This window comes from Nomascus leucogenys, chromosome 10 (genome assembly GCF_006542625.1).
Source record: "Nomascus leucogenys isolate Asia chromosome 10, Asia_NLE_v1, whole genome shotgun sequence".
Taxonomy (NCBI): domain Eukaryota; kingdom Metazoa; phylum Chordata; class Mammalia; order Primates; family Hylobatidae; genus Nomascus; species Nomascus leucogenys.
This window is the reverse complement of record NC_044390.1, coordinates 64,535,662-64,563,452: the sequence shown is the minus strand read 5'-3', so window position 1 is coordinate 64,563,452 and position 27,791 is coordinate 64,535,662. Positions and strand designations below refer to the sequence as shown.

Sequence of the window (27,791 nt, the reverse complement as noted above, 5' to 3'; positions counted from 1 at the left end):
TTGTTTTATATTTTATTATACTGGAACAGCTCGTGTCCTTGGTCTCTTGCCTTGGCGCCTGGGTGGCTTGCCGCCCATAGATAGGAAGTAAATTACCAACACTGTGGGCTGAAGAGTGGCCCCCAAAAGATATTCACACCTCAATCCCTGGGGTTGCGAATACTACCTTACATGAGGAAAGGGATTTAGCAGATGTAATCAAGTGAAGGAGTTTGAGAACAAAGATTATCCTGGGTCATCCAGGTGGACCCTAAATGTCATCACAAGGGTCTTTATAAGAGGGAGGCAGAGGGAGATTGATTCAGAAGTTCATGTGAAGACGGAAGCAAGATGCCAGGATGCTGGCTTTGAAGAAGGGAGAAGGGGCTCCTGCAGAGCTCCTCTAGAAGCTGGGGAAGGCAAGGACGTGGGTTCTTCTCCAGAGCCTCCAGAGGGGACACAGCACTGCAAACATGGCAGTTTCAGCACTGACAGCATTTTGGGTTCTGATTTCCATAATTGTAGGACAGTGAATGTGTGATTGAGTGATTGACTTTGTTGCCCAGGCTGGAGTGCAGTGGCACAATTGTGGCTCACTACAGCCTCCACCTCCCAGGCTCAAGCGATCCTCCTGAGTCAGCCTCCCAGGTAACTGGGACCACAGGCATGCACCACTATGCCCAGATAATTTAATTTTTTTTTTCCTAGAGACAGAGTCTCCCTTTGTTGCCCAGGCTGGTCTCCAACTCCTGGGCTCAAGCAATCCTCCTGCCTCAGCCTCCTGAAATGCTGGGGTTACAGGCATGAGGCACCCACCTGGCCTTTTCTTTATAAATTACCCAGCCTCAGGTATTCCTTTATTGCAATGCAAAATGGACTAATACAGATGATATGGAACAGATGCACAGAAAATATCTATAAGGACTGTGATGGTTCATACTGTCAACTTGATTGGATTGAAGGATACAAAGTATTGATCCTGGGTGTCATGAGGGTGTTGCCAAAAGAGATTAACATTTGAGGAGAGGAACATCGCACACAGGGGCCTGTTGGGGGCTGAGGGGCAAAGGGGGAGGAGAGCATTAGGACAAATACCTAATGCATGCAGGGGTTAAAATCTAGATGATGGGTTGATAGGTGCAGCAAACCACCATGGTACACGTTTACCCAGGTAACAAACCTGCGTGTTCTGCACATGTATCCCAGAACTCAAAGTAAAATAAAATAAAACAGACAAAAAAACATTTGAGTCAGTGGGCTGGAAAAGGCAGACCCACCCTTAATCTGGATGGGCACAATCTAATCAGCTGCCATCATGGCTAGAATAGAAGCAGGCAGAAAAATGTGAAAAGAGAGACGGGCCTAGCCTCCCAGCCTCCATCTTTCTCCTGTGCTGGATGCTTCCTGCCCTCGAACATCGGACTCCAAGTTCTTCAGTTTTGGAACTCGGACTGGCTCTCCTTGCTCCGCAATGTGCAGACGGCCTATTGTGGGACCCTCGCAATTGTGTGAGTTAATGCTTAATAAACTCCCATATATATATATATTCCATTAGTTCTGTTCCTCTCGAGAACCCTAATACAAGGACATTACTACATTATTGTTTATTATATTGATAAGGGGATGCCAGGCATGGTGGCTCATGCCTGCAATCCCAGCACTTTGGGAGGCCGAGGTGGGCAGGTCATGAGGTCAGGAGTTCGAGACCAGCCTGGCCAACATGGTGAAACCCTATCTCTACTAAAAATACAAAAATTAGCTGGGTGTTGTGGCAGACGCCTGTAATCCCAGCTACTCGGGAGACTGAGGCAGGAGAATCGCTTGAACCCGGGAGGCAGAGGTTGCAGTGAGCCAAGATTGCGCCATTGCACTCCAGCCTGGGCAACAAGAGTGAAACTCCGTCTCAAAAAAAAAAAGGGGGGGGGCTGGGGGGAGCAATCTATGTAGAGAATCAGTTCTGGAAGTAGTGTTACATTTGTATTCTGAAACACTAAGTAGCTGTTTAAAAGAATGGGTATGTGAAGTATATGCACTGAAAAATACTGTTGTCTGCAACTTTTTTTTTTTTTTTTTTTTTGAGAGGGAGTCTTGCTCTGTCCCCCAGGCTGGAGTGCAGTGGCGTGATCTCGGCTCACTGCAAGCTCCGCCTCCCGGGTTCACGCCATTCTCCTGCCTCAGCCTCCCGAGTAGCTGGGACTACAGGCGCCCGCCAACACGCCCGGCTAATTTTTTGTATTTTTAGTAGAGACGGGGTTTCACCATGTTAGCCAGGATGGTCTCGATCTCCTGACCTCGTGATCCGCCCGCCTCGGCCTCCCAAAGTGCTGGGATTACAGGCTTGAGCCACCACGCCCGGCCTTGTTGTCTGCAACTTATTTTGAAATCAAGAAAATGAGATGGGCTGAGGAATGAATACAGCAAGGTTTCTCAACCTTGACACCATTGACATTTGGGAACCAGATTATTAGTTTATTTTCTGCTCCATCACGCAGGCTGCAGTGTAGTAGCACAATCACTGCTAACTGCAGCTGCAACCTGCTGGGCTCGAGCCATCCTCCCACCTCAGCCTACAGAGCAGCTGGGACCACAGGTGCATGGCACAATGCCTGGCTAAGTTTTACTTTTTTTTTTTTTTTGAGACGGAGTTTCACCCTTGTTGCCCAGGCTGGAGTGCAATGGTGCAATCTCAGCTCACTTCAACCTCCGCCTCCTGGGTTCAAGTGATTCTCCTGCCTCAGCCTCCCGAGTAGCTGGGACTACAGGCATGTCTCACCACGCCTGGCTAATTTTGTATTTTTAGTATAGATGGGGTTTCTCCATGTTGGTCAGGGTGGTCTCGAACTCTCGACCTCAGGTGATCTGCCCGCCTCAGCCTCTCAAAGGCTGGGATTACAGGCATGAGCCACCACGCCTGGCCTTTGTTTTGTTTTTTTTTTTTTTGAGACGGAGCCTCGCTCTGTTGCTCAGGCTGGAGTGCAGTGGCATGATCTCTGCTCACTGCAACCTCTGCCTCTGCAAGCGTTTCTCCTGCCTCAGCCTCCCGAGCAGCTGGGATTACAGGCGCACACCATCACGCCCAGCTAATTTTTGTAGAGATGGGGTTTCACCATGTTGGCCAGGCTGGTCTCGAACTCCTGACCTCAACTGATCTGCCCACCCAGCCTCCTAAAGTGCTGGGATTACAGGCGTGAGCCACCACACCCGGCCTCAGACTCATGTGTTTTACTGTAGATAAGTTATGTCAATTTTTTTCTGAAGTCCAGGGAATATGGTTAAGTTAAAAACAATCACTTGTAGATCAATAATTAGAGCAGCTTTTATTTACTAAAACAAACAAGCAAACAAATACCAAAACCAAAAAATAACAAAAAAAGTGCATGCTGATATTGACATGCAAATCTATCCTAGAAAGCCAAAGAGCTTGAATAGGGTTTTCTCAGACATGTTTGTGGCTCCATGGTCAGTGAATTCATTTTATTTTATTTATTTATTTGTTTATTTTTTGAGACAGAGTCTCACACTGTCGCCCAGACTGGAGTGCAATGGTGCGATCTCGGCTCACTGCAACCTCCTCCTCCCAGGTTCAAGCGATTCTCCTGCCTCAGCCTCCCAAGTAGCTGGGATTACCGGTGCCCGCTACCATACCTGGGTAATTTTTTGTATTTTTAGTAGAGATGGGGTTTCACTAAGTTGGCCAGGCTGGTCTTGAACTCCTGACCTCATGATCTGCCCGCCTTGGTTTCCAAAGTGGTAGGATTACAGGCGTGAGCCACCGTGCCCAGTTGATCAGTGAATTTGTTTAAAAATGCAGATTCTTTGGTCTCATCCTAGGCCTCCCGAACTAGAATATCTGAGGGTGGTGCCCAGGAATCTGCATTTTAACTAGATTTCTTATGCTTGTTAAAAATTGAGAAGCCTTAATCTGGGAGAAGACGGACTGGTGAACAGACAGACAGTGCAAATTATTTGTATACGTTTTAGATGATGATGGGGCTATAGGTGATTTTTATTTGTGTGTGTGTATGTGTGTTTCAGTATTTTACAAATAAAACAATAAGAGAATGTCTAGAGTGGGGCTGGAGCAAGATGGCCAAACATAAGTTTCCACCAATCATTTCATCTGCAGGAATACCACATTTAACAACAATCTACAGGAAAAAAGCACCTTCATATGAACCAAAAATCAGGTGAGCATTTACAATACCTGGTTTTAACTTCATATTGCCGAAGGACACACTGAAGAGGGTAGGAGGACAGTATTTAGTTGCCAATTTCAGCCATCCTCCATCTCTGGCAGCAGCCGCATAGCACAGAGAGAACCTGTGTGTTTCGGAGAGAGAGAGTGCAGTGATTTTGAGACTTTTATTGAACTCTGTGCTGCCCTGTCACAGTGGAAAGGAAAACTGCCCTAAACTCAGCAGATTGTCTGCTCCTGGAGGGAGCATTTTTTTTGGGGGGGGACAGAGTCTTGCTCTGTTGCCCAGGCTGGAGTGCAGTGGCGCGATCTCGGCTCACAGCAAGCTCCGCCTCCCGGGTTCACGCCATTCTCCTGCCTCAGCCTCCCGAGTAGCTGGGACTACAGGTGCCCTCCACCATGCCCGGCTAATTTTTTTGTATTTTTAGTAGAGACGGGGTTTCACCTTGTTAGCCAGGATGGTCTCAATCTCCTGATCTCATGATCTGCCCACCTTGGCCTCCCAAAGTGCTGGGATTACAGGCGTGAGCCACCGCACTCGGCCAAGGAGGGAGCATTTTAGACCAGCCCAAGCCAGAGGAGAATCGCCCATCCCATCAGTCAGAATTTGAGGTTTGGCAAGCCACACCACTGTTGGCTAAAGTGCTCTGGGGTCCTAAATAAACTTGAAAGGCAGTCTAGGTCATGAGGACTGCAACTCCTAGGCAAGTCCTGGTGCTGAGCTGGACTCAAAGCCATTGGATTTGGGAGGCACATGACCTACTAAGACACCAGCCTCGGCAGCTAAGGGGCCACTTGTGCCACTCCTTTCCCAAATCCAGGTAGCATACCTTGTGGCTCCAAAAAAGACCCCTTTTCTTCTGTTTAAGGAGAGGAGAGGAAAGAGTAAAGGGGCCTTTGTCTTGCATCTTGGATACCAGCTCAGACACAACAGGACAGGACACGAGTCAGAGTCATAAGCCTCCCATTCCAGGACTTAGCTTCCAGATGACATTTCTAGACACACCTTGGGCGAGAAGGGAACCAGCTACCTTGAAGGGAAGGATCCAGTCCTGGCAGTCTATCGCCTGCTGGCTCGAGAGCCGTTGGGCCCTCAGTAACCAGCAGTGATGCCAGATACTACATGCTATTGGCCTTCGGTGAGACTCTGAGACATGCTGTCTTCAGGTGAGACCCAGCACATTCCCAGCTATGGTGGCTACAGTGAGACACTCTTTCTGCTTGAGCAACGCAGAGGGAAAAGTAAAAGGAACTTTGTCTTTCAACTCCAGTACCAGCTCAGACACAGTGGAGAAGAAGTGGCATCTTGGAATCCCTGATGCCAGATCTTGGCTCTAGGATGGCATTTCTGGAACTTCCCTGGGCCAGAGGGGAGCCTACTGCCCTGAAGGGTGAGTCCTAGGCCTGGCAGCACTCACTAGAAGCTGACTGAAGAGTCCTCGGGCCTTGAGTGAACTTTGGCAGAAGCCTGGCAGCAGTACTCCCCTTGAGCCTATGGTGGTGGTAACCATGGGGTGAGGCACCTCCGCCTGTGGCAAGTGGAGGGAAGAGTGGGAAAGACAGTCTTGTGATTTTTTTTTTTTTTTTTTTTGAGACAGAGTTTCGCTCTTCTTGCCCAGGCTGGAGTGCAATGGTGCGATCTCGGCCACCACAACCTCTGTCTCCCAAGTTCAAGCAGTTCTCCTTCCTCAGCCTCCTGAGTAGCTGGGATTACAGGCATGCACCACCATGCCCAACTAATACTACATTTTTAGTAGAGACGGAGGTTCACCATGTTGGACAGGCTGGTCTCAAACCCTTGACCTCAGGTGATCCACTCACCTCAGTCTCCCAAAGTTCTGGGATTACAGGCATGAGCCACCACACCCGGCTAAGCATCTTGTGATTTGAGAGCCAGTACGGCCACAGTAGAATAAGACACCAGGTGGATTTCTAAGGTTTTTGACTCCAGTCCCTGGCTTACTGACTGCATTTCTGGACCCACCCAGAGCCTTGGGAAACTTGCTGCTCTGAAGAAAAGGATACAAGCCTGGCTGCATTCAGAACCTGCTGGTTTTAGAGCCCTAGGGCCTTAAGCAAATATAGCCAGCAGCCAGGTAGCGGTTATAGTGGGCTTTGGTCGAGACCCAGTGCAGTCCCAGTGCTGCTGGCCGCAGTGGTGCTTGTGTCACCCTATCCCCACCTCCAGGTAGCTCAGTTCCCTTTGTTTGGGAGAAAGTAAGAGAAGAGAACAAGAGCCTCTGCCTGGTAATCCAGATAATTCTTCTGGATTTTATCCAAGACCACTAAGGCAGTACCTCTATGAGTCTGCAAGAACCATAGCAGACCGGGTGTGGTGGCTCATGCCTGTAATCCCAACACTTTGGGAGGCTGAGGTGAATGGACCACTTGAGGCCCAGAGTTTGAGGCCAGCCTGGCCAACGTGATGAAACCTAGTCTCTACTAAAATCACAAAGATTAGCCAGGCGTGGTGGCACACACCTGTAATCCCAGCTGCTTGCGAGGCTGAGGCATGAGAATCGCTTGAACCTGAGAGGCAGAGGTTGCAGCGAGCTGAGATCATGACACTGCACTCCAGCCTGGGTGACAGAGTGAGACTGTCTCAAAAAAACAAAACAAAACAAAAACCACAGCATTAATAAGCTTGGGAGGCCCCCTAATACAGATATGGCTTAGATCACAATACTCAAGTCCTTTTGAATACCTGGAAAGCTTTCCCAAGAAGGACAGGCACAAACAAGTCTACATGCCGCCTACTGACCTCAGAGTTCCGGGAAGGAGCAGCGAATGAATCGGACTATCAAAAACAGTTTAAGGAAAGTATGTCGAGAGACAGGATTAAAATGGATACAGGCCCTTCCTATGGTATTGTTTAAAATTAGGTGCACCCCCTCTAAGAAAACAGGATACTCCCCTTATGAAATATTATATCATAGGCCTCCTCCTATGCTGCGAGGACTTCCGGGTACTCCCCAAGAGTTGGGTGAAATTGAATTGCAGCGACAGCTACAGGCCTTGGGGAAAATTACCCAGACAGTCTCAACTTGGGTAAATGAGAGGTGCCCGGTCAGCTTATTCTCCCCAGTTCACCCTTTTTCTCCAGATGACCGTGTATGGATCGAGGACTGGAACGTTGCTCCCTTATGGCCACGGTGGAAGGGACCCCAGACCGTTGTTCTGACCACTCCCACGGCTGTGAAGGTAGAAGGAATTCCGGCCTGGATTCACCACAGCTGCGTAAAGCCCACAGCCACTGGAACCTGGGAGGCCAAACCAAGCCTAGACAATCACTGCAAAGTAACTCTGAGGAGGAGGACAAGCCCTGCTCCAGTCACACCCGGAAGCTGACTGGCCTATGCACGGCTGAAGCATGAGGAAAATCGTCATGGGACTTACTTTCCTTATAACATGGACTCGTGTGGTAAAAGCTTCCACTGCTTCTTCCCACACAGAGGACTGCTTTCAGTGCATACATCAGGTCACTGAGGTAGGACAACAAGTTAAGACAGTCTTTTTGTTCTATAGTTATTATGAATGCCTAGGAATTCCAAAAGGAATATGTTTGTATAATAACACTCAGTACAAAGTCTGTGATCCAGGAAGTGACCAGCCCGATGTGTGCTATGACCCCTCTGAACCTCCCATTTCCACAGTTTTTGAAATACGATTAAGGACTGAAGACTGGCGGGGACTCATAAATGATACAAGTAAAGTATTAGCCAGAACAGAAGAAAAAGGGGTGCCCAAATGCATCATCTTAAAATTTGACGCTTGTGCTGTCATTAATAGCAATAAGTTAGGAGCAGGATGCGGCTCTTTTAATTAGGAAAAAAACTACATGACCGAAAATAAGTACATCTGTCATGAATCAGGATTGTGTGGAAAAGAATGTGGGTACTGGTCTTGTGTCATTTAGGCTACTTGGGAAAAACAATGAAAAAGATCCTGTTTGGCTCCAAAAAAGGGAAAGGAAGCCCGTCCTGCACGAGTGGAAGCTGCAACCCTTTAAAATTAGTCATCACAAGCCCCTCAGACCCAAAATAGAAAAAAGGAAAATACTTATCTCTAGGCATTGATGGAAAAAGACTAGACCCTAGGGTAAACATTTTAGCAAAAGGAGAGATTCAAAAACGCTCTCTGGAGCCAGTATCTCACACTTTCTATGATGAACTAAATGTGCCAGTACCTGAAATTCCAGGAAAAACTAGACATTTTGTTTTTGCAATTAGCCGAGCATGTAAGCCATCTCTAAAAGTCACTTCATGTTATGTTTGTGGAGGAACTGTAACAGGAGATCAACGGCCATGGGAAGCCCGAGAATTAGTTCCTACAGACCCAGTTCCTGATGAATTCTCGGCCCAAAAGAACCACCCTGACAATTTCTGGGTTCTAAAAGCCTCAATTATCGGACAATATTGCATAGCTAGAGAAGGAAAAGAATTCGCTCATCCTGTAGGACAGGTTAGTTGTCTTGGACAAAAACTGTATAATGGTACCACAAAAACAGTTACATGGTGGAGTTCCAATTACACAGAAAAAAATCCATTCCGTAAATTTCCAAAATTGCAGACTGTTTAGGCCCACCCAGAATTCCACTGGGACTGGACGGCCCCCACTGGGTTATACTGGATATGTGGACACAGAGCTTATGCTAAGCTATCTGATCAGTATACAGGTAGCTGTGTAATTGGCACTATTAAACCATCTTTCTTCCTACTGCCCATAAAAACAGGTGAACTCCTAGGATTCCCTGTCTATGCTTCCCGTGAAAAACGAAGCATAGCCATAGGTGACTGGAAAGATGATGATGGCCCCCTGAAAGAATTATACAATACGATGGGCCCGCCACTTGGGCACAAGATGGCTCATGGGGATATCGGACCCCCATCTACATGCTCAGCTGAATCATACGGTTGCAAGCTGTTTTAGAAATTATTACTAATAAAAGTGGTCAAGCCTTGACTGTTCTTGCCTGCAAGAGACTCAGATGAGGAATGCTATCTACCAAAATAGACTAGCTCTCGACTACTTGCTAGCAGCTGAAGGAGGAGTTTGTGGAAAATTTAACCTTACTAATTGCTGTCTCCACATAGATGATCAAGGGCAAGTAGTTGAAGACATAGTTAAAGATATAACAAAACTGGCACATGTACCCGTGCAAGTGTGGCACGGATTTGATCCTGAGGCCATGTTTGGAAATTGGTTCCCGGCAATAGGAGGGTTTAAAACTCTTATAATAAGGGTTATAATAGTAATAGGAACCTGCTTACTACTCCCTTGTTTGCTACCTGTACTTCTTCAAATGATAAAAAGCTTCATCGCTACCTTAGTTCACCAGAATCCTTCCGCACAAGTATATTATTTGAATCACTATCAATCTATTGCACAGGAAGACATAAGTAGTAAAAATGAAAGTGAGAACTCCCACTAATAAAATGAGTGAGAGTCTCAAAGGGGGAAATGAGAGAAGAGAGAAAGAGACCCCCAATATTGTTCTATATTGTTTCATACTCAGTACCTGTTTTAAGAAGAAACAAGGAAGCGAAACCAAAGGCAGGCAGCCCAGCACCAGGCACCAGACCCAAAACCAGACCTGACCTTAGCCTGATAGTTAAAATTCAACCCATGACCTAGCAACTGATTATCCATAGATTCCCGACATTGTATGGAAAGACACTGTGAAACTTCTCGTTCTGTTCTGCTTCACTCTGATTACTGGTGCATGCAGCTCCTGTCACATACCCCCTAGATTGCTCCATCAATCACGGTCCTTTCGTGTAAAATCTTTACTGCTGTGAACCCTTAAAAGGGACAGAAATCGTGCACTCAACAAGCTCGGATTTTAAGACGCTAGTCTGCTGATGCTACCAGCTGATTAAAAGCTACTTCCTTCACTATCTCGGTGTCTGTGGGGTTTTGTCCATGGCTCGTCCTGCTGCACTAGAATAGCATATCCAGTGAAAATATCCTTCAAGCATGAAGGAGAAATAAAGACTCTCCCAGAACAAACAAAGCTGAGGAATTTCATCAACACTGGATCTGTCCTCCAAGAAATGCTAAAGGGAGTACTTCAGTCAGAAAGAAAAGCATGTTAATGAGTGATAAAAAAATCATCTGGGCCAGATGCGGTGGCTTACGCCTGTAATCCCAGCACTTTGGGAGGCGGAGACGACGTGTGGATCACGAGGTCAGGAGATCGAGACCATCCTGGCTAACACGGTGAAACCCTGTCTCTACTAAAAATACAAAAAAATTAGCCGGACGTGGTGGCAGGTGCCTGTAGTCCCAGCTACTCTGGAGGCTGAGGCAGGAGAATGGTGTGAACCCGGGAGGCGGAGCTTGCAGTGAGCCGAGATCGCGCCACTGCACTCCAGCCTGGGTAACAGAGCAAGACTCCGTCTCAAGAAAAAAAAATCATCTGAAGGTACAAAACTCACTGCTTATAGTAAGTACACAGAAAAACATGGTGTGCTGTAACAGTATAACTATGGTGTGTGAACTACTCTTAAGTAGAAAAACTAAAGGATGAACCAATCAAAAATAATAACTACAACAACTCTTCAAGACATAGACAGTACAATAAGAGATAAATACAACCAACAAAAAGTTTAAAAGTTGGGAACAAAGTGAAGGTGTAGAGTTTTTACTAATTTGCTTATTGTTTGTTGGTTTGTTGGTTTGTTTATGCAAACAGTGTTAAGTTTATGCTGTCAGCTTAAAATAATGGGTTATAAGATAGTATTTACGGCAGGGCACAGTGGCTCACGCCTGTGAGCCTCCCCAGCACTTTGGGAGGCCGAGGCAGGTGGATCACGAGGTCAGATCGAGGCCATCCTGGCTAACATGGTGAAACCTCGTCTCTACTAAAAATACAAAAAAAAAAAAAAAAGCCAGGTGTGGTGGCGGGCGCCTGTAGTCCCAGCTACCCTGGAGGCTGAGGCAGGAGAATGGCATCAACCCGGGAGGCGGAGCTTGCAGTGAGCCGAGATCGAGCCACTGCACTCCAGCCTGGGTAACAGAGCAAGACTCCATCTCAAAAAAAAAAAAAAGACAGTATTTGCAAGCCTCATGGTAACCTCAAATCAAAAAACACATAACAGATACAGAAAAAAAGCAAAAAATTAAATCATATGACCAAGGAAAATTATCTTCTCTAAAAGGAAAACAGGCCAGGTGTGGTGGCTCACGTGTGTAATCCCAGCACTCTGGGGGGCTGAGGCAGGTGGATCACCTGAAGTCAGGAGTTTGAGATCAGTATGGCCAACATGATTAAACCAAATCTCTATTAAAAATACATAAATTAGCCAGGTGTGGTGGCACGTGCCTGTAGTCCCAGCCACTCGGGAGGCTGAGGCACGAGAATCACTTGAATCCAGGAGGCAGAGGTTGCAGTGAGCTGAGACTGCACCAGGGCACTCCAGCCTGGGCAACAGAATGAGATTCTGTCTCAAAAATAAATAAATGAATAAATAAAAAAAATGAAAGAAGGACAGAAAGAAGAGAATACCACAAAACAACCAGAAAACAAGTAACAAAATGGCAGGAGGATGTCCTTATCAAGAATAATATTGAATGTAAATGGACTAAACTCTCTAATAAAAAGATATAGAATGGATGAATGGATGCAAAAGACGACCCAATGTTTTGTTGCTTACAAGAAACATACTTCACCTACAAATAATAAGAGTCTGGGTCCTGAGACACAGGCAGTCCCACTTCATATGGGAGGGCAGGCTTGTAATCAGTTCCTCTCTCCCTTCCCCAGACCCTTCACAGACACCTGCTGGTCCCTCCCACTTGGCCAAGGAAACACTTGTGGTTAATGAGTCTCAGAAAAGTGATGTGAAAGTGAGAAGTAAAAGTGACAGAGGCTAAAGGATGGGGGTGGGAGGCAGTCTCACCAGAGGAGACCCCACCACCACCACCCCCAAGTGGGGAATGAGGAGCACCAAGGACACAGGATACAACTTTTGTTGACACTACACAAATACTCTGCACAAATCTTCAAAAACATCCTTGTCCCCCTGTGTCACCTGCTGAGAGACTTTGTGTTCTGGTCACCTCCTAAACCGGGAGGTGGGGCATAAACAGGGTGGAGTCACAGGGGAAAGAAAACTAGGAAGCCTGGGTTCACACCCTAGTCCCCAGCGATGTCTCCACCACCGCTGCTGCTACTCCTGCTGCTGCTGCTGCTGCCTCTGCTGAACGTGGAGCCTGCTGGGGCCACACTGATCCGGTATGGTGACCCCATTTGCCACCCCCATACCTGGGAGGGATTCTCTGCTTTTTGCCCTTTAAGTCTGGGGCTCCTGGTTCAGTGATTCCCAAACATGGCACCCAGGATCCTTGACTCTTCCTTCTTGGCTTTCCAGATCTCTAAAGTAGGTTCTCACCCCAAGGGCTCTACTCTGACATCTCCTAAGATCAGAGCTCCCTTTTATTTATTTATTTATTTTGAGACAGAGTTTCACTCTTGTTGCCCAGGCTGGAGTGCAATGGCACGATCTTGGCTCACTACAACCTCCACCTCCTGGGTTCAAGCGATTCTCCTGCCTCAGCGTCCCGAGTAGCTGGGATTACAGGCATGTGCCACCACCCTGGCTAATTTTGTATTTTTAGTAGAGATGGGGTTTCTCCATGTTGATCAGGCTAGTCTTGAACTCCCGACCTTAGGTGATCTGCCTGCCTTGGCCTCCCAAAGTGCTGGGATTACAGGCATGAGCCACCACGCCTGGCTTAGAGCTCCCTTTTTAAAACACCATGCCCAGCTAATTTTGAAATTTTTCGTAAAGAAGAGGGTATCCCTATGTTTAAAATAATTTATGTTTCCCAGGCGTGATCCACCCGCCTCGGCCTCCCAAAGCAATCCTCTCACCTCAGCTTCCCAAAGTGCTGGAATTACAGACGTGAACTACCACGTCCAGCCCAGAGCCCTTTAAAGTCCCAGATCCAACACTGAGACTTTTTTTTTTTTGGAGACTGAGTTTCACTCTGTTGCCAGGCTGGAGTGCAGTGGCATGGTCTCAGCTCACTGCAACCTCCGTCTCCTGGGTTCAAGTGATTCTCCTGCCTCAGCCTCCCAAGTAGCAGGGATTACAGGCACGCACCACCATGCCCAGCTAATTTTTGTATTTTTAGCAGAGATGGGGTTTCACCATGTTGGCCAGGCTGGTCTTGAACTCCTGAACTCGTGATCTGCCTGCCTCAGCCTCCTAAAGTGCTGGGATTACAGGCGTGGGCCACCGCACTTGGCCTTCACTGAGACTCTTGAGTGAGGAACCCTCCACTTCTTCTCTGGATATGTTTTTTGGGAGGCCTCTGGCAGATCCCACTCTGAGCTCTAATGACCAGTTATGGGGGTCTCCAGACATGTGACACATTTCTGCCATCTTGGAGACCAAGGCATGTGACATTTAAACTAAGACTCCACCACATTCACACCCTCTAAATTGTTTAGGCCTCAAGAAGTCTATTTTTTTGTCTGAGCACAATGGGCTCACCACTGTCATCTCAGCACTTTGGGAGGCCAAGGTAGAATTGCTTGAGGCTAGGAGTTCGAGACCAGCCTGGGCAACATAGTGAGCTCCCAGTCTCTACAGAAAAAAAAAAAAAATCAGCCAGGCATGGTGACAGGTGCCTGTAGTCTTAGCTACTTGGAGGCTGAGGAGGGAGGACCATCTGAACCCAGGGTTTTGAGGCTGCAGTGAGCTATGAATGAGCTACTGTACTCTAGCCTGGGCAACACAGGGAGGTCCTGTCTCAAAAAAAAAAAAAAAAAAAAGAAGTCCAGTTTTGGGGATCCCACCCAAGAAGTTCTCCCCCTACCTTACCTCTGATGCTTCCCCAATTTCTCCCTTCCCCTCTTCTCTTCTCTTCTCCTTACCCCTTGGAGCTCTTGGTAGGGGGAGGGGCGTATTTTCTAGAAAGTGTTTTCCCCACTTCTCGTTCCTGTGCCTTTCAAAGACCGAGTCACGAGGGGTGAGGGCAAAGGTGTGAGTCAGGGTGTCATGCTCCAAGGAGTGACTAAAATTGGGTACAAAAATATTACTGCAGGCCAGGCGTGGTGGCTCACACCTGTAATCCCAGCACTTTGGGAGGCCGAGGTGGGTGGATCACGAGGTCAGGAGATCAAGACCATCCTGGCTAACATGGTGAAACCCTGACTCTACTAAAAATACAAAAAATTAGCCTGGTGTGGTGGCGAGCGCCTGTAGTCCCAGGTACTCAGGAGGCGGAGGCGGGAGAATGGCGTGAACCTGGGAGGCGGAGCTTGCAGTGAGCCGAGATCATGCCACTGCACTCCAGCCTGGGTGACAGCGCGAGACTCCATCTCAAAAAAAAAAAAATTACTGCATGAGGCCAGGCATGATGGCTCACACCTGTAATCCTAGCACTATGGAAGGCAGAGGGCTGGAGGATGGCTTGAGGCCAAGAGTTCAAGACCAACCTGGCCAACATAGTGAGACCCCATCTCTTTCTACAAAAAAATCATTAAATATAAAATTTATTTTAAAAATTACTGTACATTATGTTTTTTTACCAGCTTTGTTTTAAGTTTTTTTTTTTTTTTTTTTTTTTTTGTAGAGATGGGGGGGTCTCACTATGTTTCCTAGACTGGTCATGAACTCCTGGCCTCAAGTAATCCTCCCACCTCAGTAAGATCTTTGAATAAGTAAGGATTTACAATCTGAAATTCTCCCAGGACTCTGAGAGTATAGATGTTGCTGGTGCAAGGTTCAATGAATTCGTCATTCCCCGTTAATCTGCTTTGCAAACCTAATATATCACGGACATTTTCCAAGTCAATGCAAAGAACAGTGAGTCTCAGAATGTTGTCTCAAGACCCACAGCATTAGCATGGCCCAGGACCTTGTTAGAAATGCAAATTCTCAAGCCCCATCCCAGATCTACTTAAAAATTAAGAGATCTGAATTTCAACTAGCCCTCTGAGTCTGGGCTTGGCAAACACTGAGCCTGAGGGTCAAATCCTGCCTGCTATTTCCCTTTTACAAATAAGCTAAAGGGAATCTAGGCCAGATGTAGTGGCGCATGCCTGTAACCCCAACACTTTGGGGGGCTGAGGCGGAATTGCTTGGGGCCAAGAATTTGAGACCAGCCTGGGCAACTTAGCAAGAAGTTATCTCTATAAAAAATGAAAAAAAATTAGCTGGGATGTGGTGGCATATGCCTGTGATCCCAACTACTTGGCAGGCTGAGGCAAGATGACCTTTGAGCCTAGGAGTTTGAGACTGCAGTGAGCCACAGTCGTGTCACTGCTCTCCAGCCAGGGCAACAGAGTGAGACCCTGTCTCTAACAAAACTGGAGTCAGCATGCGCATTCATTTCCGTAGCGTCTGTTGTCTGCAGTTGCTTTCATGCTATCTTGACAGATTTGAATAGTTACCACAGAGACTGTCTGGCCTGCAAAGCCTCTACACAAAGATTTGCCCAACACCACTGCTGTAGGTGATTTTGGGTCATGCTAAAGTTTGAGAATGACTGGTATAGACAGCCACTTCCTCCTTCTTAGAGGTCGAATGGGGTTCCATTCTATATATGTTCCAAAGCAGAACTAAGCTGTACCCATTGTTGGCCACTGTAACGCCCAGCTGGTTCTTTTTGCCTACTGCCCAGATACAGCCAATTTATCAAGATAAGAAAGTGGCAATAGAGAAAGAGTTTAATTTATGCCAAGCCATTGGCTGAGCAGGAGACCAGAGTTTTATTATTACTCAAATCAGAGGTGGGCATGGCAGCTCACGCCTGTAATCCCAGCACTTTGGGAGGCCAAGGTGGGTGGATCACCTGAGGTTAGGAGTTCAAGACCAGCCTGGCCAACATGATGAAACCCCGTCTCTACTACAAATACAAAAACTAGCCGGGTATGGTGGTGGGTGCCTATAATCCCAGTTACTTAGGAGGCTGAGGGAGGAGAATCACTTGAACCTAGGGGGTGGAGGTTGCAGTGAGCTGAGATCACGCCAATGTACTCCAGCCTGGGTGACAGAGTGAGACTCCATCTCATAAAAACAAAACGAAAACAACAAATTAGCCTCCCCTAACATTTGGAGGCCAGGGTTTTTCAAGGATAGTTTGTCAGGCCTGGGAATGGGTGCTGCTGATTGGTCAGGGATGTAATCATTCATAGGGGCCAGTCTGCTTCTGGGTGGAGTCACAGGACTGGTTGGCAGGTCTGGGTGGCATCACCAGAAATGCAAAAACCCTTAGTCTCAAAAGGCCAATCTTAGGTTCTACAATAGTGATGTAATCTGCAGGAGTAATTGGGGAAGTTGCAAATATTTTGACCTCTGGAATAATGACTGGTAATCATTTATGTCTGCACCTTAGCAGAATTCATGCTCCTCTCATCCTCCTATCCTGGTGGTACTTCATTAGCTTTACCAAGGTGGTTTAGTTTTGGGGATGGACTATTACTATTTAAACTATAAACTGTCTCCCAAAGTTAGCTTGGCCCAAGCCCAGCAATGACCAAGGGCAGTTTGGAAGTTAAAGGCAAGATGGCGGTTGTTTAGATCAGATCTCTTTCACTGTCCTAATTTTCTCACTTGTAGTTTTTGCAAAGGCAGTTCATCATTGGACTGTCTCCAGTTTCCAAAATTAGGCACAGCTTCATAACACACCTCTGTGCACTCATCCGGTGATCTCCTATAGATTAAATTCTGGGTTGGGTTAAATGGTGGGTACAATTTTCGAGCATTTGATACACATTTGCCAAACCTAATCAACAGTAAGTATTCTCAGTTCTTTGCCAATCTGTATGGTGAAACAAGGTTTCTCACTGTTGTCATTTTTATTTTTTTGATGACTGTTGATGACATCTTTCCATGTATTTAGAATTTATTTGTACTTCTTTTGCAAATTATGTCCTTTGTCCATTTTCCTAATGAGTGTCAAGAGCTACGAAGTTAGTTTGTCATAGTTTCATGGCTGCTCATAGAAGACCCAAGACTCCCAAGTCAGAGACAAAGGGCAGTTTATTACTCCCAGCAATAGTAGTAGCAAGAGTATTAGTATGTGTGCCAGTTTTTTCTTTTTTTTTTTTCTTTTTTGAGACAGGGTCTTGTTCTGTTGCTCAGGCTGGAGTGCAGTGGCATGACTATAGCTCACTGTAACCTTGAATTCGTGGGCCTCCCAAGTAGCTACGACTACAGGCATGTGCCACCAGACCTGGCTTTCTCATTTTTTGTAGAGACAGGGTCTCACTATGTTGTCCAGGCTGGTCTCAAACTCCTGGCCTCAAGCAATCCTCCCACCTCGGCCTCTCATGGTGCTGGGATTACAGGCATGAGCCACCACAGCTGGCCTATTTTTCTGAGCCCGTTTCCACAGGATGAAATGAAGAAGGCCAGATGATACCTGCACATGCACTGTGGTGCATGATATTAATAGAAACTTGAGCATAGGGAGCTTACATCTTTTAAAAGGCATCATAAGCCTGCCTTCCCTTTGCTCCAGGAGGAGATGCCATCTCTTCCAAGGCTGTTCACTAAACAAAATCCTTCAAAAGACAAGTCTGGACAAAGGCAGTCAGTGCTCTGCAGACATATGAGAGACTCAAGAAAAACTGTCTCCCAAGACTGGGTTATCTTGTTATTTATTTGTAGAAGCTCTTTGCATATTAGGAATATTAACTCTTAATATACAACTTATAATTATTTCCCCCAGATTTTTTGTCCTCGCCTTTATTTACAGCTTTGTGTGTGTATGTAGAGGGGAAGTACAAGGGTTTAAAATTTATTTATTTTATTTATTTATTTATTTATTTTAGATACAGGGTTTTGCTTTCTTGCCCAGGCTGGAGAGTGCAGTTGCAAGATCATAGCTCACTGTAGCTGTAGCCTTGAAATCCTAGGCTCAACCAATCCTCCCACTTCAGCCTCCTAAGAAGCTGGGATTATAGGTGTGTGCCACCACACCTGGCTAATTTTTGTATTTTTAGTAGAGACAGGGTTTCACCATGTTGCCCAGGCTGGTCTTGAACTCCTGAGCTCAAGTAATCTGCCTGCTTTTGCCTCCCACAGTGCTGGGATTATAGGCGTGAGCCATGGTGCCTGGCTAACAGGTGTCAATTTTGAGTCACACTTATTAATATTTTCCCCCATGATTTTTGATCCTGCCTTCATGCTTAGAAAAGCTGTCCTCAGGCCACGCACGGTGGCTCATGCTGTTGTGGCTCAGGCCGAGGCAGGCAGATCACGAGGTAAAGAGATTGAGACCATCCTGGCCAACATGGTGAAACTCTGTCTACAAAAATTAGATGGTGGCGCGTGCCTGTAATCTCAGCTACTAGGGAGGCTGAGGCAGGCGAATCACTTGAACCTGGGGGGCAAAAGTGGCAGTGAGCCGAGATCACGCCACTGCGCTCCATCCTGGTGACAGAGCAAGACTCTGTCTCAGCCGGGCACGGTGGCTCACACCTGTAATCCCAGCACTTTGGGAGACCGAGGTGGGTGGATCACCTGAGGTCAGGAGTTCAAGACCAGCCTGGCCAACATGGTGAAACACCGTCTCTACTAAAAATACAAAAATTAGCTGGGCAGGATGGCGATGCCTGTAAACCCAGCTACTCGGGAGGCTGAGGCAGGAGAATCACTTGAACCCGGGAGGCGGAGGTTGCAGTCAGCCGAGATTGAACCACTGAACTCCAGCCTGGGTGACAGAGTGAGACTCCATCTCAAAAAAAAAAAAAAAAAAAAAAAAAAGAAAAGAAAAGAAAAACTGTCCTCTTTCCAGAATCAAACATTTTACTTATTTTACTTGCTTCTGTGTTTTTTGTTTTTTCATCTTTTAGACAGAGTTTTGCTCAGGCTGGAGTGCAGTGGCATGATCTCAGCTCACTGCAACCTCCACCTTCCAGGCTCAAATGATCCTCCCACCTCAGCCTCCCAAGTATCTGTGACTAAAGGCTCGTGCCACTGCACCCACCTAATTTTTGTATTTTTTGTAGAGATGGGGTTTTACCATGTTGTCCAGGCTGCTCTCAAACTCCTGGGCTCAAGCAATCTGCTTGCCTCAGTCTCCCAAAGTGCTCTTATAATTTTACTTTTCCCATTAAGTGTTTGATATCTCAGATGTATTTTAGTGTAAAGAGTGAAATTAAGGCCAGGCGCAGTGACTCACACCTGTAATCCCGGCACTTTGGGAGGCCGAGGCAGGTGGATCACCTGAGGTCAGGAGTTCGAGAGCAACCTGGCCAACATGGTGAAACCCTGTCTCAACTAAAAATACAAAAATTAGCTGGGCATGATGGTGTATGCCTGTAGTCCCAGCTACTCGGGAGGCTGAGGCAGGAGAATCACTGGAACCCAGGAGGCAGAGGTTGCAGGAATAAAAAAAGAGTGAAATTAAGATTTGATGTTTACATTTTTCCGCAAGGGTGGGGAAATAGTCTCCAACATCATGAACTGCAGCATGCAGGGACCACCATGCGAGGGCTTCTGCAAAGGTTAGATTTCATGTTAGGGTCTTGGGAAACCTTTGAGAATGTCAATTCCCTGGGAATGGCTTATTTTAAGGACTTGGATACCATTGGGAAGGTCTGTTTGGGATGGTTTGTTCCTGTGAAGTCTTTGGGGATATTTGTCATCATGGTTTCTGTGCTAGGGTTTCCCGGAGGTTGTTATTGTAGGGTTTCTGGTAATGACTCCTATTGTAGCGCCTTGGAAATGTTGAATTTGTCATCATATTCCATTTGAGTAAGTCTATTTTAGAGGGTCTCCAGGAAGGGCGGCCTCCTAATTCTTATCATCTTCTTACCCTCCAGGATCCCTCTTCGTCGAGTCCACCCTGGACGCAGGGCCCTGAACCTACTGAGGGGATGGGGAAAACCAGCAGAGCTCCCCAAGTTGGGGGCCCCATCCCCTGGGGACAAGCCTGCCTCGGTACCTCTCTCCAAATTCCTGGACGTGAGTCACAGCCCTACACAGCCCCCACTCCTGTGCCCTCGAGCCAAACTCTTCATTGACTGTCTCCTCTTTTGCCTCCTCAGGCCCAGTATTTTGGGGAAATTGGGCTGGGAACGCCACCACAAAACTTCACTGTTACCTTTGACACTGGCTCCTCCAATCTCTGGGTCCCATCCAGGAGATGCCACTTCTTCAGTGTGCCCTGCTGTGAGCTTCTATGCGGAAGAATAAGGCTGAATGGGGGGTGAAGGGAGAAGGCGGGGCTGAGCTTCAGCTTCCCAAAGGTTTTTGAGGAACTGTTCTTTTCTGACACCCTCAAAGGTCAGAAGGTTAAAGGGGCAGAAGGCATTCGGAAAGCTCCCCTCCCACAGTGACACCTCTCTGACTTCTGACCTAGGGTTCCACCACCGCTTCAATCCCAATGCCTCCAGCTCCTTCAAGCCCAATGGGACCAAGTTTGCTATTCAATATGGAACTGGGCGGGTAGATGGAATCCTGAGTGAGGACAAGCTGACTGTGAGTGGCCTTTGACTCCAGGAAGCCTCGAGCCTGGGAGAACCCCGTTGTCTAAGATCATCTGGCTTAGGGAGGGGTTTGAGGTGCAGGGGCTTCTGGAGCCGATGGATGGGGCTTCTCAAGGAGGGGGAGGGGTTCCTGGGTTAAGGGATAGGAATTCTCTCAAGTCCAGAGGCAAAGTTTGCTAAGCAGTTGGGGGCTTGGGTCCAGATGTCCCCAGACCTGGGATTCATACTTTGGTTTGGGAGACCTCAGGACATGTGGTTATTGTCCTCCCAAAAGTAACTGGTCACATCTCAATCTACCCCTAGATTGGTGGAATCAAGGGTGCATCTGTGATTTTCGGGGAAGCTCTGTGGGAATCCAGCCTGGTCTTCACTGTTTCCCGCCCCGATGGGATATTGGGCCTCGGTTTTCCCATTCTGGCTGTGGAAGGAGTTCGGCCCCCGCTGGATGTACTGGTGGAGCAGGGGCTACTGGATAAGCCTATCTTCTCCTTTTACCTCAACAGGTAATGGGAAGGGTGCACCTATCTATGAGTCCTATTCCCAAGAAGGAAGTGAGGCCCTCCTTCAGGAAGTCTCTTACTCCATAAAGAAAGTCCCAGTTCAGGCATGGTGGCTCATGCCCATAATCCCAGCAATTTGGGAGGCTGAGGCAGATTGATCGATCACCTGAAGTCAAGAGTTCCAGACCAGCCTGGCTAACATGGTGAAACTCCGTCTCTACTAAAACTATAAAAATCAGCTGGGTGTGGTGGCACATGCCTGTAATCCCAGCTACTTGAGAGGCTGAGGCAGGAGAATTGCTTGAATCCGGGAGGTGGAGGTTGCAGTGAGCCGAGATCGCACCGCTGCTCTCCAGTCTGGGTGACAGAGAAAGACTGTCTCAAAAAAAAAAAAAATTCAATCCCACCCTTCATTCAGGAAGTAGCCACCTACCTAACAGAAGAAACACCTCAACCCTATTCATAAGCCCCAGAGCTTAAGTGACAACTTAAGATATACTAAAGAAACTCACCATCCGTTCAATATGCTCAGTTTCAAAATCGAACTAGGAAATTCTATGCTCCACCCAACCAAATACTCAGGAACCTTCTCTTCACCATAAAGCTCAAATCCCATTTGAGAACACTGACCAGAAGTCAGGAAATGCCTGATTGAATTCACGAAGCCCCACCCACCTGGTAGGAAGGTCAATGTTATGCTCAGAAGTCCCACCCACCACTCGAGAAGTCTTCACTTTCCCTCCCAGGGCCCATCATACACAGTCCAATGCCCACTCAGTTACCCTGACATCTAACCCACTCAAGAAGTTCCACCAGCTCTCGGTAGATCCCACTCATTTACATCTTCCAGGAAGTTTCCATCCCTGTTCCCATCACTCTCAGCCAGCTCAGGAAGTCTAACACCTTTCTAGATATCACAACAGGCAATTCAGAAAGTCTCTGCACCTTCCCAGGAAGCCACCCCACTCCTGTACACCTTCGAGCCAATTCTGAGACTCCACTGGTCTGCTTGGTTACTATGATATTCAGCTCAGGAATTTCCCCCAAAAGCTCTACCTTCCACAGCCAAATGAAGTCTCCTCTCCACTTCAGGAAGTATCCATCATCCTAAAGTCCTAACTTCCATCAAGAAAAGCACCATTTCCTTTCATTTCTTGTTTCCAGTCCCAACATCTAGGCCCTGCCTGCATTCCACTGCCCCAGCTAGAACCCCAAAAATGACCCAATTGGCAGGAAGTCCCATCCCTGGCCATTCCTAGGGCTGGCGGGGGAGGGCCGGTGACACTGACCTTGACACTCTGCCCCTGCAGGGACCCTGAAGTGGCTGATGGAGGAGAGCTGGTCCTGGGGGGCTCAGACCCGGCACACTACATCCCACCCCTCACCTTCGTGCCAGTCACAGTCCCTGCCTACTGGCAGATCCACATGGAGCGGTGAGGGACTTGGTCTCCTGGGTCTGGAGCTGGAGGCTGGGGGCCTGGACTCCTAGGACCCTGCCTCTAATGACTGCCTCCTTCCCTCTCAGTGTGAAGGTGGGCTCAGGGCTGACTCTCTGTGCCCGAGGCTGTGCTGCCATCCTGGATACAGGCACACCTGTCATCATAGGACCTACTGAGGAGATCCGGGCCCTGCATGCAGCCATTGGGGGAATCCCCTTGCTGGCTGGGGAGGTGAGGTCCCAGTCTCTGGTGGGTGTGTCCTGGGGAAGATGATGGCAATTCGATGGTGAACACTGGGGCCTGAGGATGGGAGGCAGGTAGCTAGAGCGTATCCAGGACAGAGGGGACTGGGCTTCTTAAGTGACATGCTGGAGAGTGGTGGGAGGAAGCAAAGATACTTCCCAAGTTTCTATGCTAAGTGGCTCAGTGGATGGTGAAGTAGGGGTGGGAGTGGTGGGGGGTTGGGGGAGATGATAATGCGGTTTTGCTTGGGACTAGGTGACAGGAGCCTAGGCAACAGGGCTGTCCACACATGGTGCTGAAGTATGAACATTACTCCATGGCACTGGGGAGCCACGGACGGGATTTGAGCAGAGCAGGAATCTCCCATCTTCACTTGTTCCTCTCCTCCCCCAGTACCTCATCCGGTGCTCAGAAATCCCAAAGCTCCCCGCAGTCTCACTCCTCATTGGGGGGGTCTGGTTTAATCTCACGGCCCAGGATTACGTCATCCAGGTAGGTGTCCGTCATAATGACGCCACAGTGACGTAATATGACTGGAGTTGAGAGGGTGGAGCTGGGACTTAGAAATCACTAGGGCTGGAAGGGGCCATAGAAACATTTCTTGTCCCCGGAGTTGGGGGCGGAGAGAGCACGGACTCCCAGGGAAATGGTGGTTCCTGCGGCCTGGACACCCAGTTGCTGCCTTGCCGCCTTGCAGTTTGCTCAGGGTGACGTCCGCCTCTGCTTGTCCGGCTTCCGGGCCTTGGACATCGCTTCGCCTCCAGTACCTGTGTGGATCCTCGGCGACGTTTTTTTGGGGGCGTATGTGGCTGTCTTCGACCGCGGTGACATGAAGAGCGGCGCACGAGTGGGCCTGGCGCGCGCTCGCCCTCGCGGAGCGGACCTGGGAAGGCGCGAGACGGCGCAGGCGCAGTACCGCGGGTGACGCCCAGGTGATGCGCATGCGCAACGGGTAGCGGAGCTAACGCTACTCAGTAAAAATCCAGTGTTTTCATTGAACGAACCTGCCTAGGTTGCTTCTTTTCAGAGCGTACTTTTTGAAGAGAAAACTTTGTGCATGGACCCACGGAGTTGAGGAAGAGAGGGAGGCGAAGGGTATCACCCCTCTTCTCCAGGGCGTACCCTTGTGAGGGGTCTTGTACTACGAGTCCCATGAAGCCCCTCGCCTACGCTGCCTTTCGTCAAAGGCTCCCGGCTCCGTGGAGCATCACGGTCGTTGTAGTCCACGCCGTGGTCACGCCCTGACGGGGGCGGTCGCAGCCACAACATGCGTGGGAGGCGACAGGTCGCGACGGCAGCGACAGGTGGCAGTGGGGGGTCGCTGTAATTGGTAAGGGTTTACCAGTTCCTGTTCTAAGGGGCGGGAATACCCTTCCCTCGGACCTCATCTCCTGTTTCTCCTCTCTCCCTTGGGATTCCAGGACCCCGGGGTCCGCCATAAAGGCGGAGCTTGAAGCCCCTGGGTTGGGGGAGCGGTGCTGCCCCTCCTCCGGCGGTGATGTCACTCCCCCCTCCGCAGCCTCTTGCTGCCCAGAGCTGCCGGGGCTGGGTCACCCCTCCCCCCATCTCGAGCCCTGGATTCCCCCATCCCCGCCTCGCCTCGACTTGGGGTGAGTACGGGGGAGGGGGCGAAGGCTCAGGGTCCGGGGGCGGTAAGACAGCCCGAATCCTAGTTTTGGAGACGGGGGACTTGGCATCCAGGGACCCAAAGATTATAGCGGAGAGATTCCCTCGACTCTGGGCTTTTGGGGGCCAAGGTACTTGGAGCGTTTTAGGGGACGAAGGATCGTAGGCAGAGAGTCCTCACATTTTCAGCTTTGGTGTCCAGAGACCAAGGCTCCGAATGGAACCGGGTGGGAATGGGGACAGAGGAACAAGGAAGGGGTCCTAGAAGTCAGGGAGGGGAAGACCCTTCCCCAATTCCAGGGCCTGGGGTAATGGGGGAGGGAGGGTTGTCAGGGGACGCCGAGGATGACGTAGATGGGAGTTGGAGCTTTCAGGAATTTTGTGCCTTGAGGGCCCGGGAACGGATGGATTGGGAGGAGCAGGGGTGGGGAAAGGAACTGAAAACGTAGACAGACGTTGGCCTCTCCCCTCCTGGTGTCCCTAGTCAAGAGTCGAGTCTACTCCCTCCTGGTCTGTGAACATAGCTGAGTGTCCAGTATTTGGAGCCCTCATGAGGCTTCCAGAAGCCCCCACCTCTATAATGGGTGGTTGGAGACTCCAGGCTCACAAATCCTCCCATAGACCCTGGTAGGGTCTGTGGAGGGCCATGAGGGAGTGCTGGCATTCAAGTTTCCCAGGGCCTGATGGAGTGTGGACCAGCCTGCTACTCCCGGCCCGCTGCCTCTTCCCCTCCCATGGCCTCTAATCCTGAGTCTAATCCTGAGTCGCATCACACATTCCTCCTTATTCCAGCCCCTTTTCCCCACAGCCCCCACCTCCTCCCACACTTCTGACCTCTGCAAAAAAACGCTGATTTAGCCACTTGATACCGTGCCTGGCTGCTGTCAAAAGCAGAAGGGAAAAGCAGGGTTGAGGCGGGAGTGTGGAGGAGGATGGCTGACCGAGGTCCTTACCTAGCCCATAGTGCCTACCCAGCCCTTGCTCCTGCTTCCACCACCCCACCCCCAATTGCCCAGGAGCCTCATCCAGCCCCAGACCAGTCTCTCACCTCAGGATTCACTGCTTCTGCCTGGGGGTGCACCAGAATTCGGGGAAGGCGTAGGAAGTACCTATGTCTTTTCTGTGCCCTCTTGGATTCCATCAGAAGCTGAAGGACATGATGGATTGGGTGCAATGGAGAGCCCTGAGTCTGGGGAGTGAGGGCAACGACCTTCCTGGGCTGTAGGACAGGCCCCACTTCTGCACCTCTCTCTGCAGTGACGCAGTCCCAGCCAGGACGGGGGTTAGAGAGGGTAATGGGGGGTCTGAGAGAAAGGAACGGAGACCCAGAGAGAGGGGGACAGGGCCCCCAGGAAGTGGAGACAGAGACCTAGAAAGAGAGAGACCCAGAAGAAGGTGAAACATAGCAGGAATAGAGACCCAGGGAGGGGACATAGAGAAAGTGAAGAGGCAGAAACTTAGAGGGAGAGGGAGAAGAATAGAGAGCTAGCAAGAGAAAGAGCAGAGACAGAGGAGGAAAAGAGACGGAAGAGGGGGAAATACACCAGAGATGGGGAGAAGAAGGGGAAGAAGGGGGAGAAGAAGGGGGAGGGGAAAGAGGTTGTCAGAGAGCAAGGAGGAGACAGACTCAGATGAAAGGGCAGAGACCCAGAGAGGAGGCAGGCCAGAGCGGGTTGCGGGGAGGGAGTAGAGAACAGGGACACAAGACCCAGGGAGTGGGGTACAGAGCCCCAGACGGAGGCACACTCCTGATAAAATGGTACAGAAACCAAGAGAAAGAGACTCAGGGGAGCTGGGGTGGGGGGCGGGGACTGAGACACCGGGGAGGAGGGACTGAGGCCTAGAGAGAAGAGGAGCAAAGACTCAGAAGGAGGGGGACAGAATCAGAAACCCAGGAGAGCAGATTTACAAACGAGGGGTCGGAGACTCAGAGGGGTGGGAACAGAGACGGCGGCACAAATACTCAAGAAGGGAGAAAAAGAGACGCCAAGAAACCCAGAAACGGGAGCGGGCGTGGGATGGGGTAGGGAGGCGACACGAACTAGCCGCCGCACCTGCAGCGGGAAGCGGCGAGCCAGAAACTGTGCTGCCCCAGGGCGCCCGCAGCCCCCTGACCCGCCCCCTTCGCTCCCGCAGGCGCCGCCTCCTCCCTCCGCAGCCCCAGCCGCAGCCGCTGGCCCCGCCCCAGCCCCCTGAGCCTGCGCTCTGCCTCTCGGAGCCTAGGGCCCGCTCCGAGGCGGTCCCCTTTTTCTGGCCCCGCCCCTCACTCTCCATTCTTCCCCAGAACCCCACCTGTCAGACTCCTAGCCCACCCCATTTTTTATCGGTCCTGCCTATTGCCTCAGTCTAGACGGTGCTTCCTGGCGCTTTGGCCTCTCCCCTCTCCCGTCCTCTCTGCCTCCTTGCGTGCCCCCTCCTCACCAGTCCTCATCTACCCTCGGTCCTCCAATCTGCAGTCCGCCGCGGTGTAGCCTTCGTTAGAAGTTCTCGCCTCGCCCTTTGAGGACCCTGTGACCTTTAGGCAGTGCCCTGTTCCAGGTCTTCTGATCCCCAAGACTCCCCGTTCCAGGTCCCTCCCCTCCATCCAGCCCAGTAGCTTTGTACTCTTTGTAGTCTCATTGTTCCCCTGGGAGCCACCTCTCCCGTTCCTCTACCCTCCCTTAGCCCTGCCCTGCCCTCGCCTACCCTGGTTGCTTTCAAGCCCCTCATAGCCCCGCTCCTCCCTTAGTCACTCTTTCCTACCGCCCATTCAAGACGTTTTCTTTTTCTTTTATTTATTTATTTATTTTTTGACACAGAGTCTCGCTCTGTCGCCCAGGCTGGAGTGGAGTGGTGCGATCTCTACTCATTGTAACCTCTGCTTCCCAGGTTCAAGCGATTCTCCTGCTAAAACTCCCGAGTAGCTGGGACTACAGGCACCCACCACCACGCCCGACTAATTTTTGTATTTTTAGTAGAGGCGGGGTTTCACCATTTTGGCCAGGCTGGTCTCGAACTCCTGACCTCAAATGATCCACCCACCTCAGCCTCGCAAAGTGCTGGCATTACAGGCGTGAGCCCTGACTCCAGACGTTTTCTATTTGTCGACCCCACTCACCTTCCTCAGTACCGCTCATCCATCCGGACACTCATTCTCCGGGCCCAGCCCCGACTAACCAGGCCCACCTTGGAGCCTCAGCCCCGCCCCCTCCTTACTCTCCCCGCCCCCTCCTTACTCTCCCTTTCTCTTAGGCCTATCCAGACCCTCTCGAGTTTCCACGCTCAGGTCTCTACGCCTTCTCACCGAGTCTAAGTCTTTGTTCTTCCCGTGTCCCCTTTCAGTCCAGCCTGTTCCCCTTGCGCGGGAAAGTCCTCCATCT

General features: G+C 49.5%; 1 protein-coding gene across 1 annotated transcript; it reads left to right on the top strand.

The window, feature by feature from the left end:
• The first annotated feature begins 12,321 nt into the window (after positions 1–12,321).
• Positions 12,322–23,805, top strand: LOC100580732 (napsin-A-like). The gene is made up of 9 exons (XM_003269800.4): positions 12,322–12,410; positions 19,959–20,100; positions 20,184–20,307; positions 20,498–20,616; positions 20,928–21,127; positions 22,435–22,557; positions 22,650–22,794; positions 23,200–23,298; positions 23,504–23,805. Exons 1-9 carry the CDS (start codon positions 12,325–12,327, stop codon positions 23,729–23,731), a joined length of 1,266 nt encoding a protein of 421 aa, XP_003269848.2. The 5' UTR covers positions 12,322–12,324; the 3' UTR covers positions 23,732–23,805.
• The last annotated feature ends 3,986 nt before the right edge of the window (positions 23,806–27,791 follow it).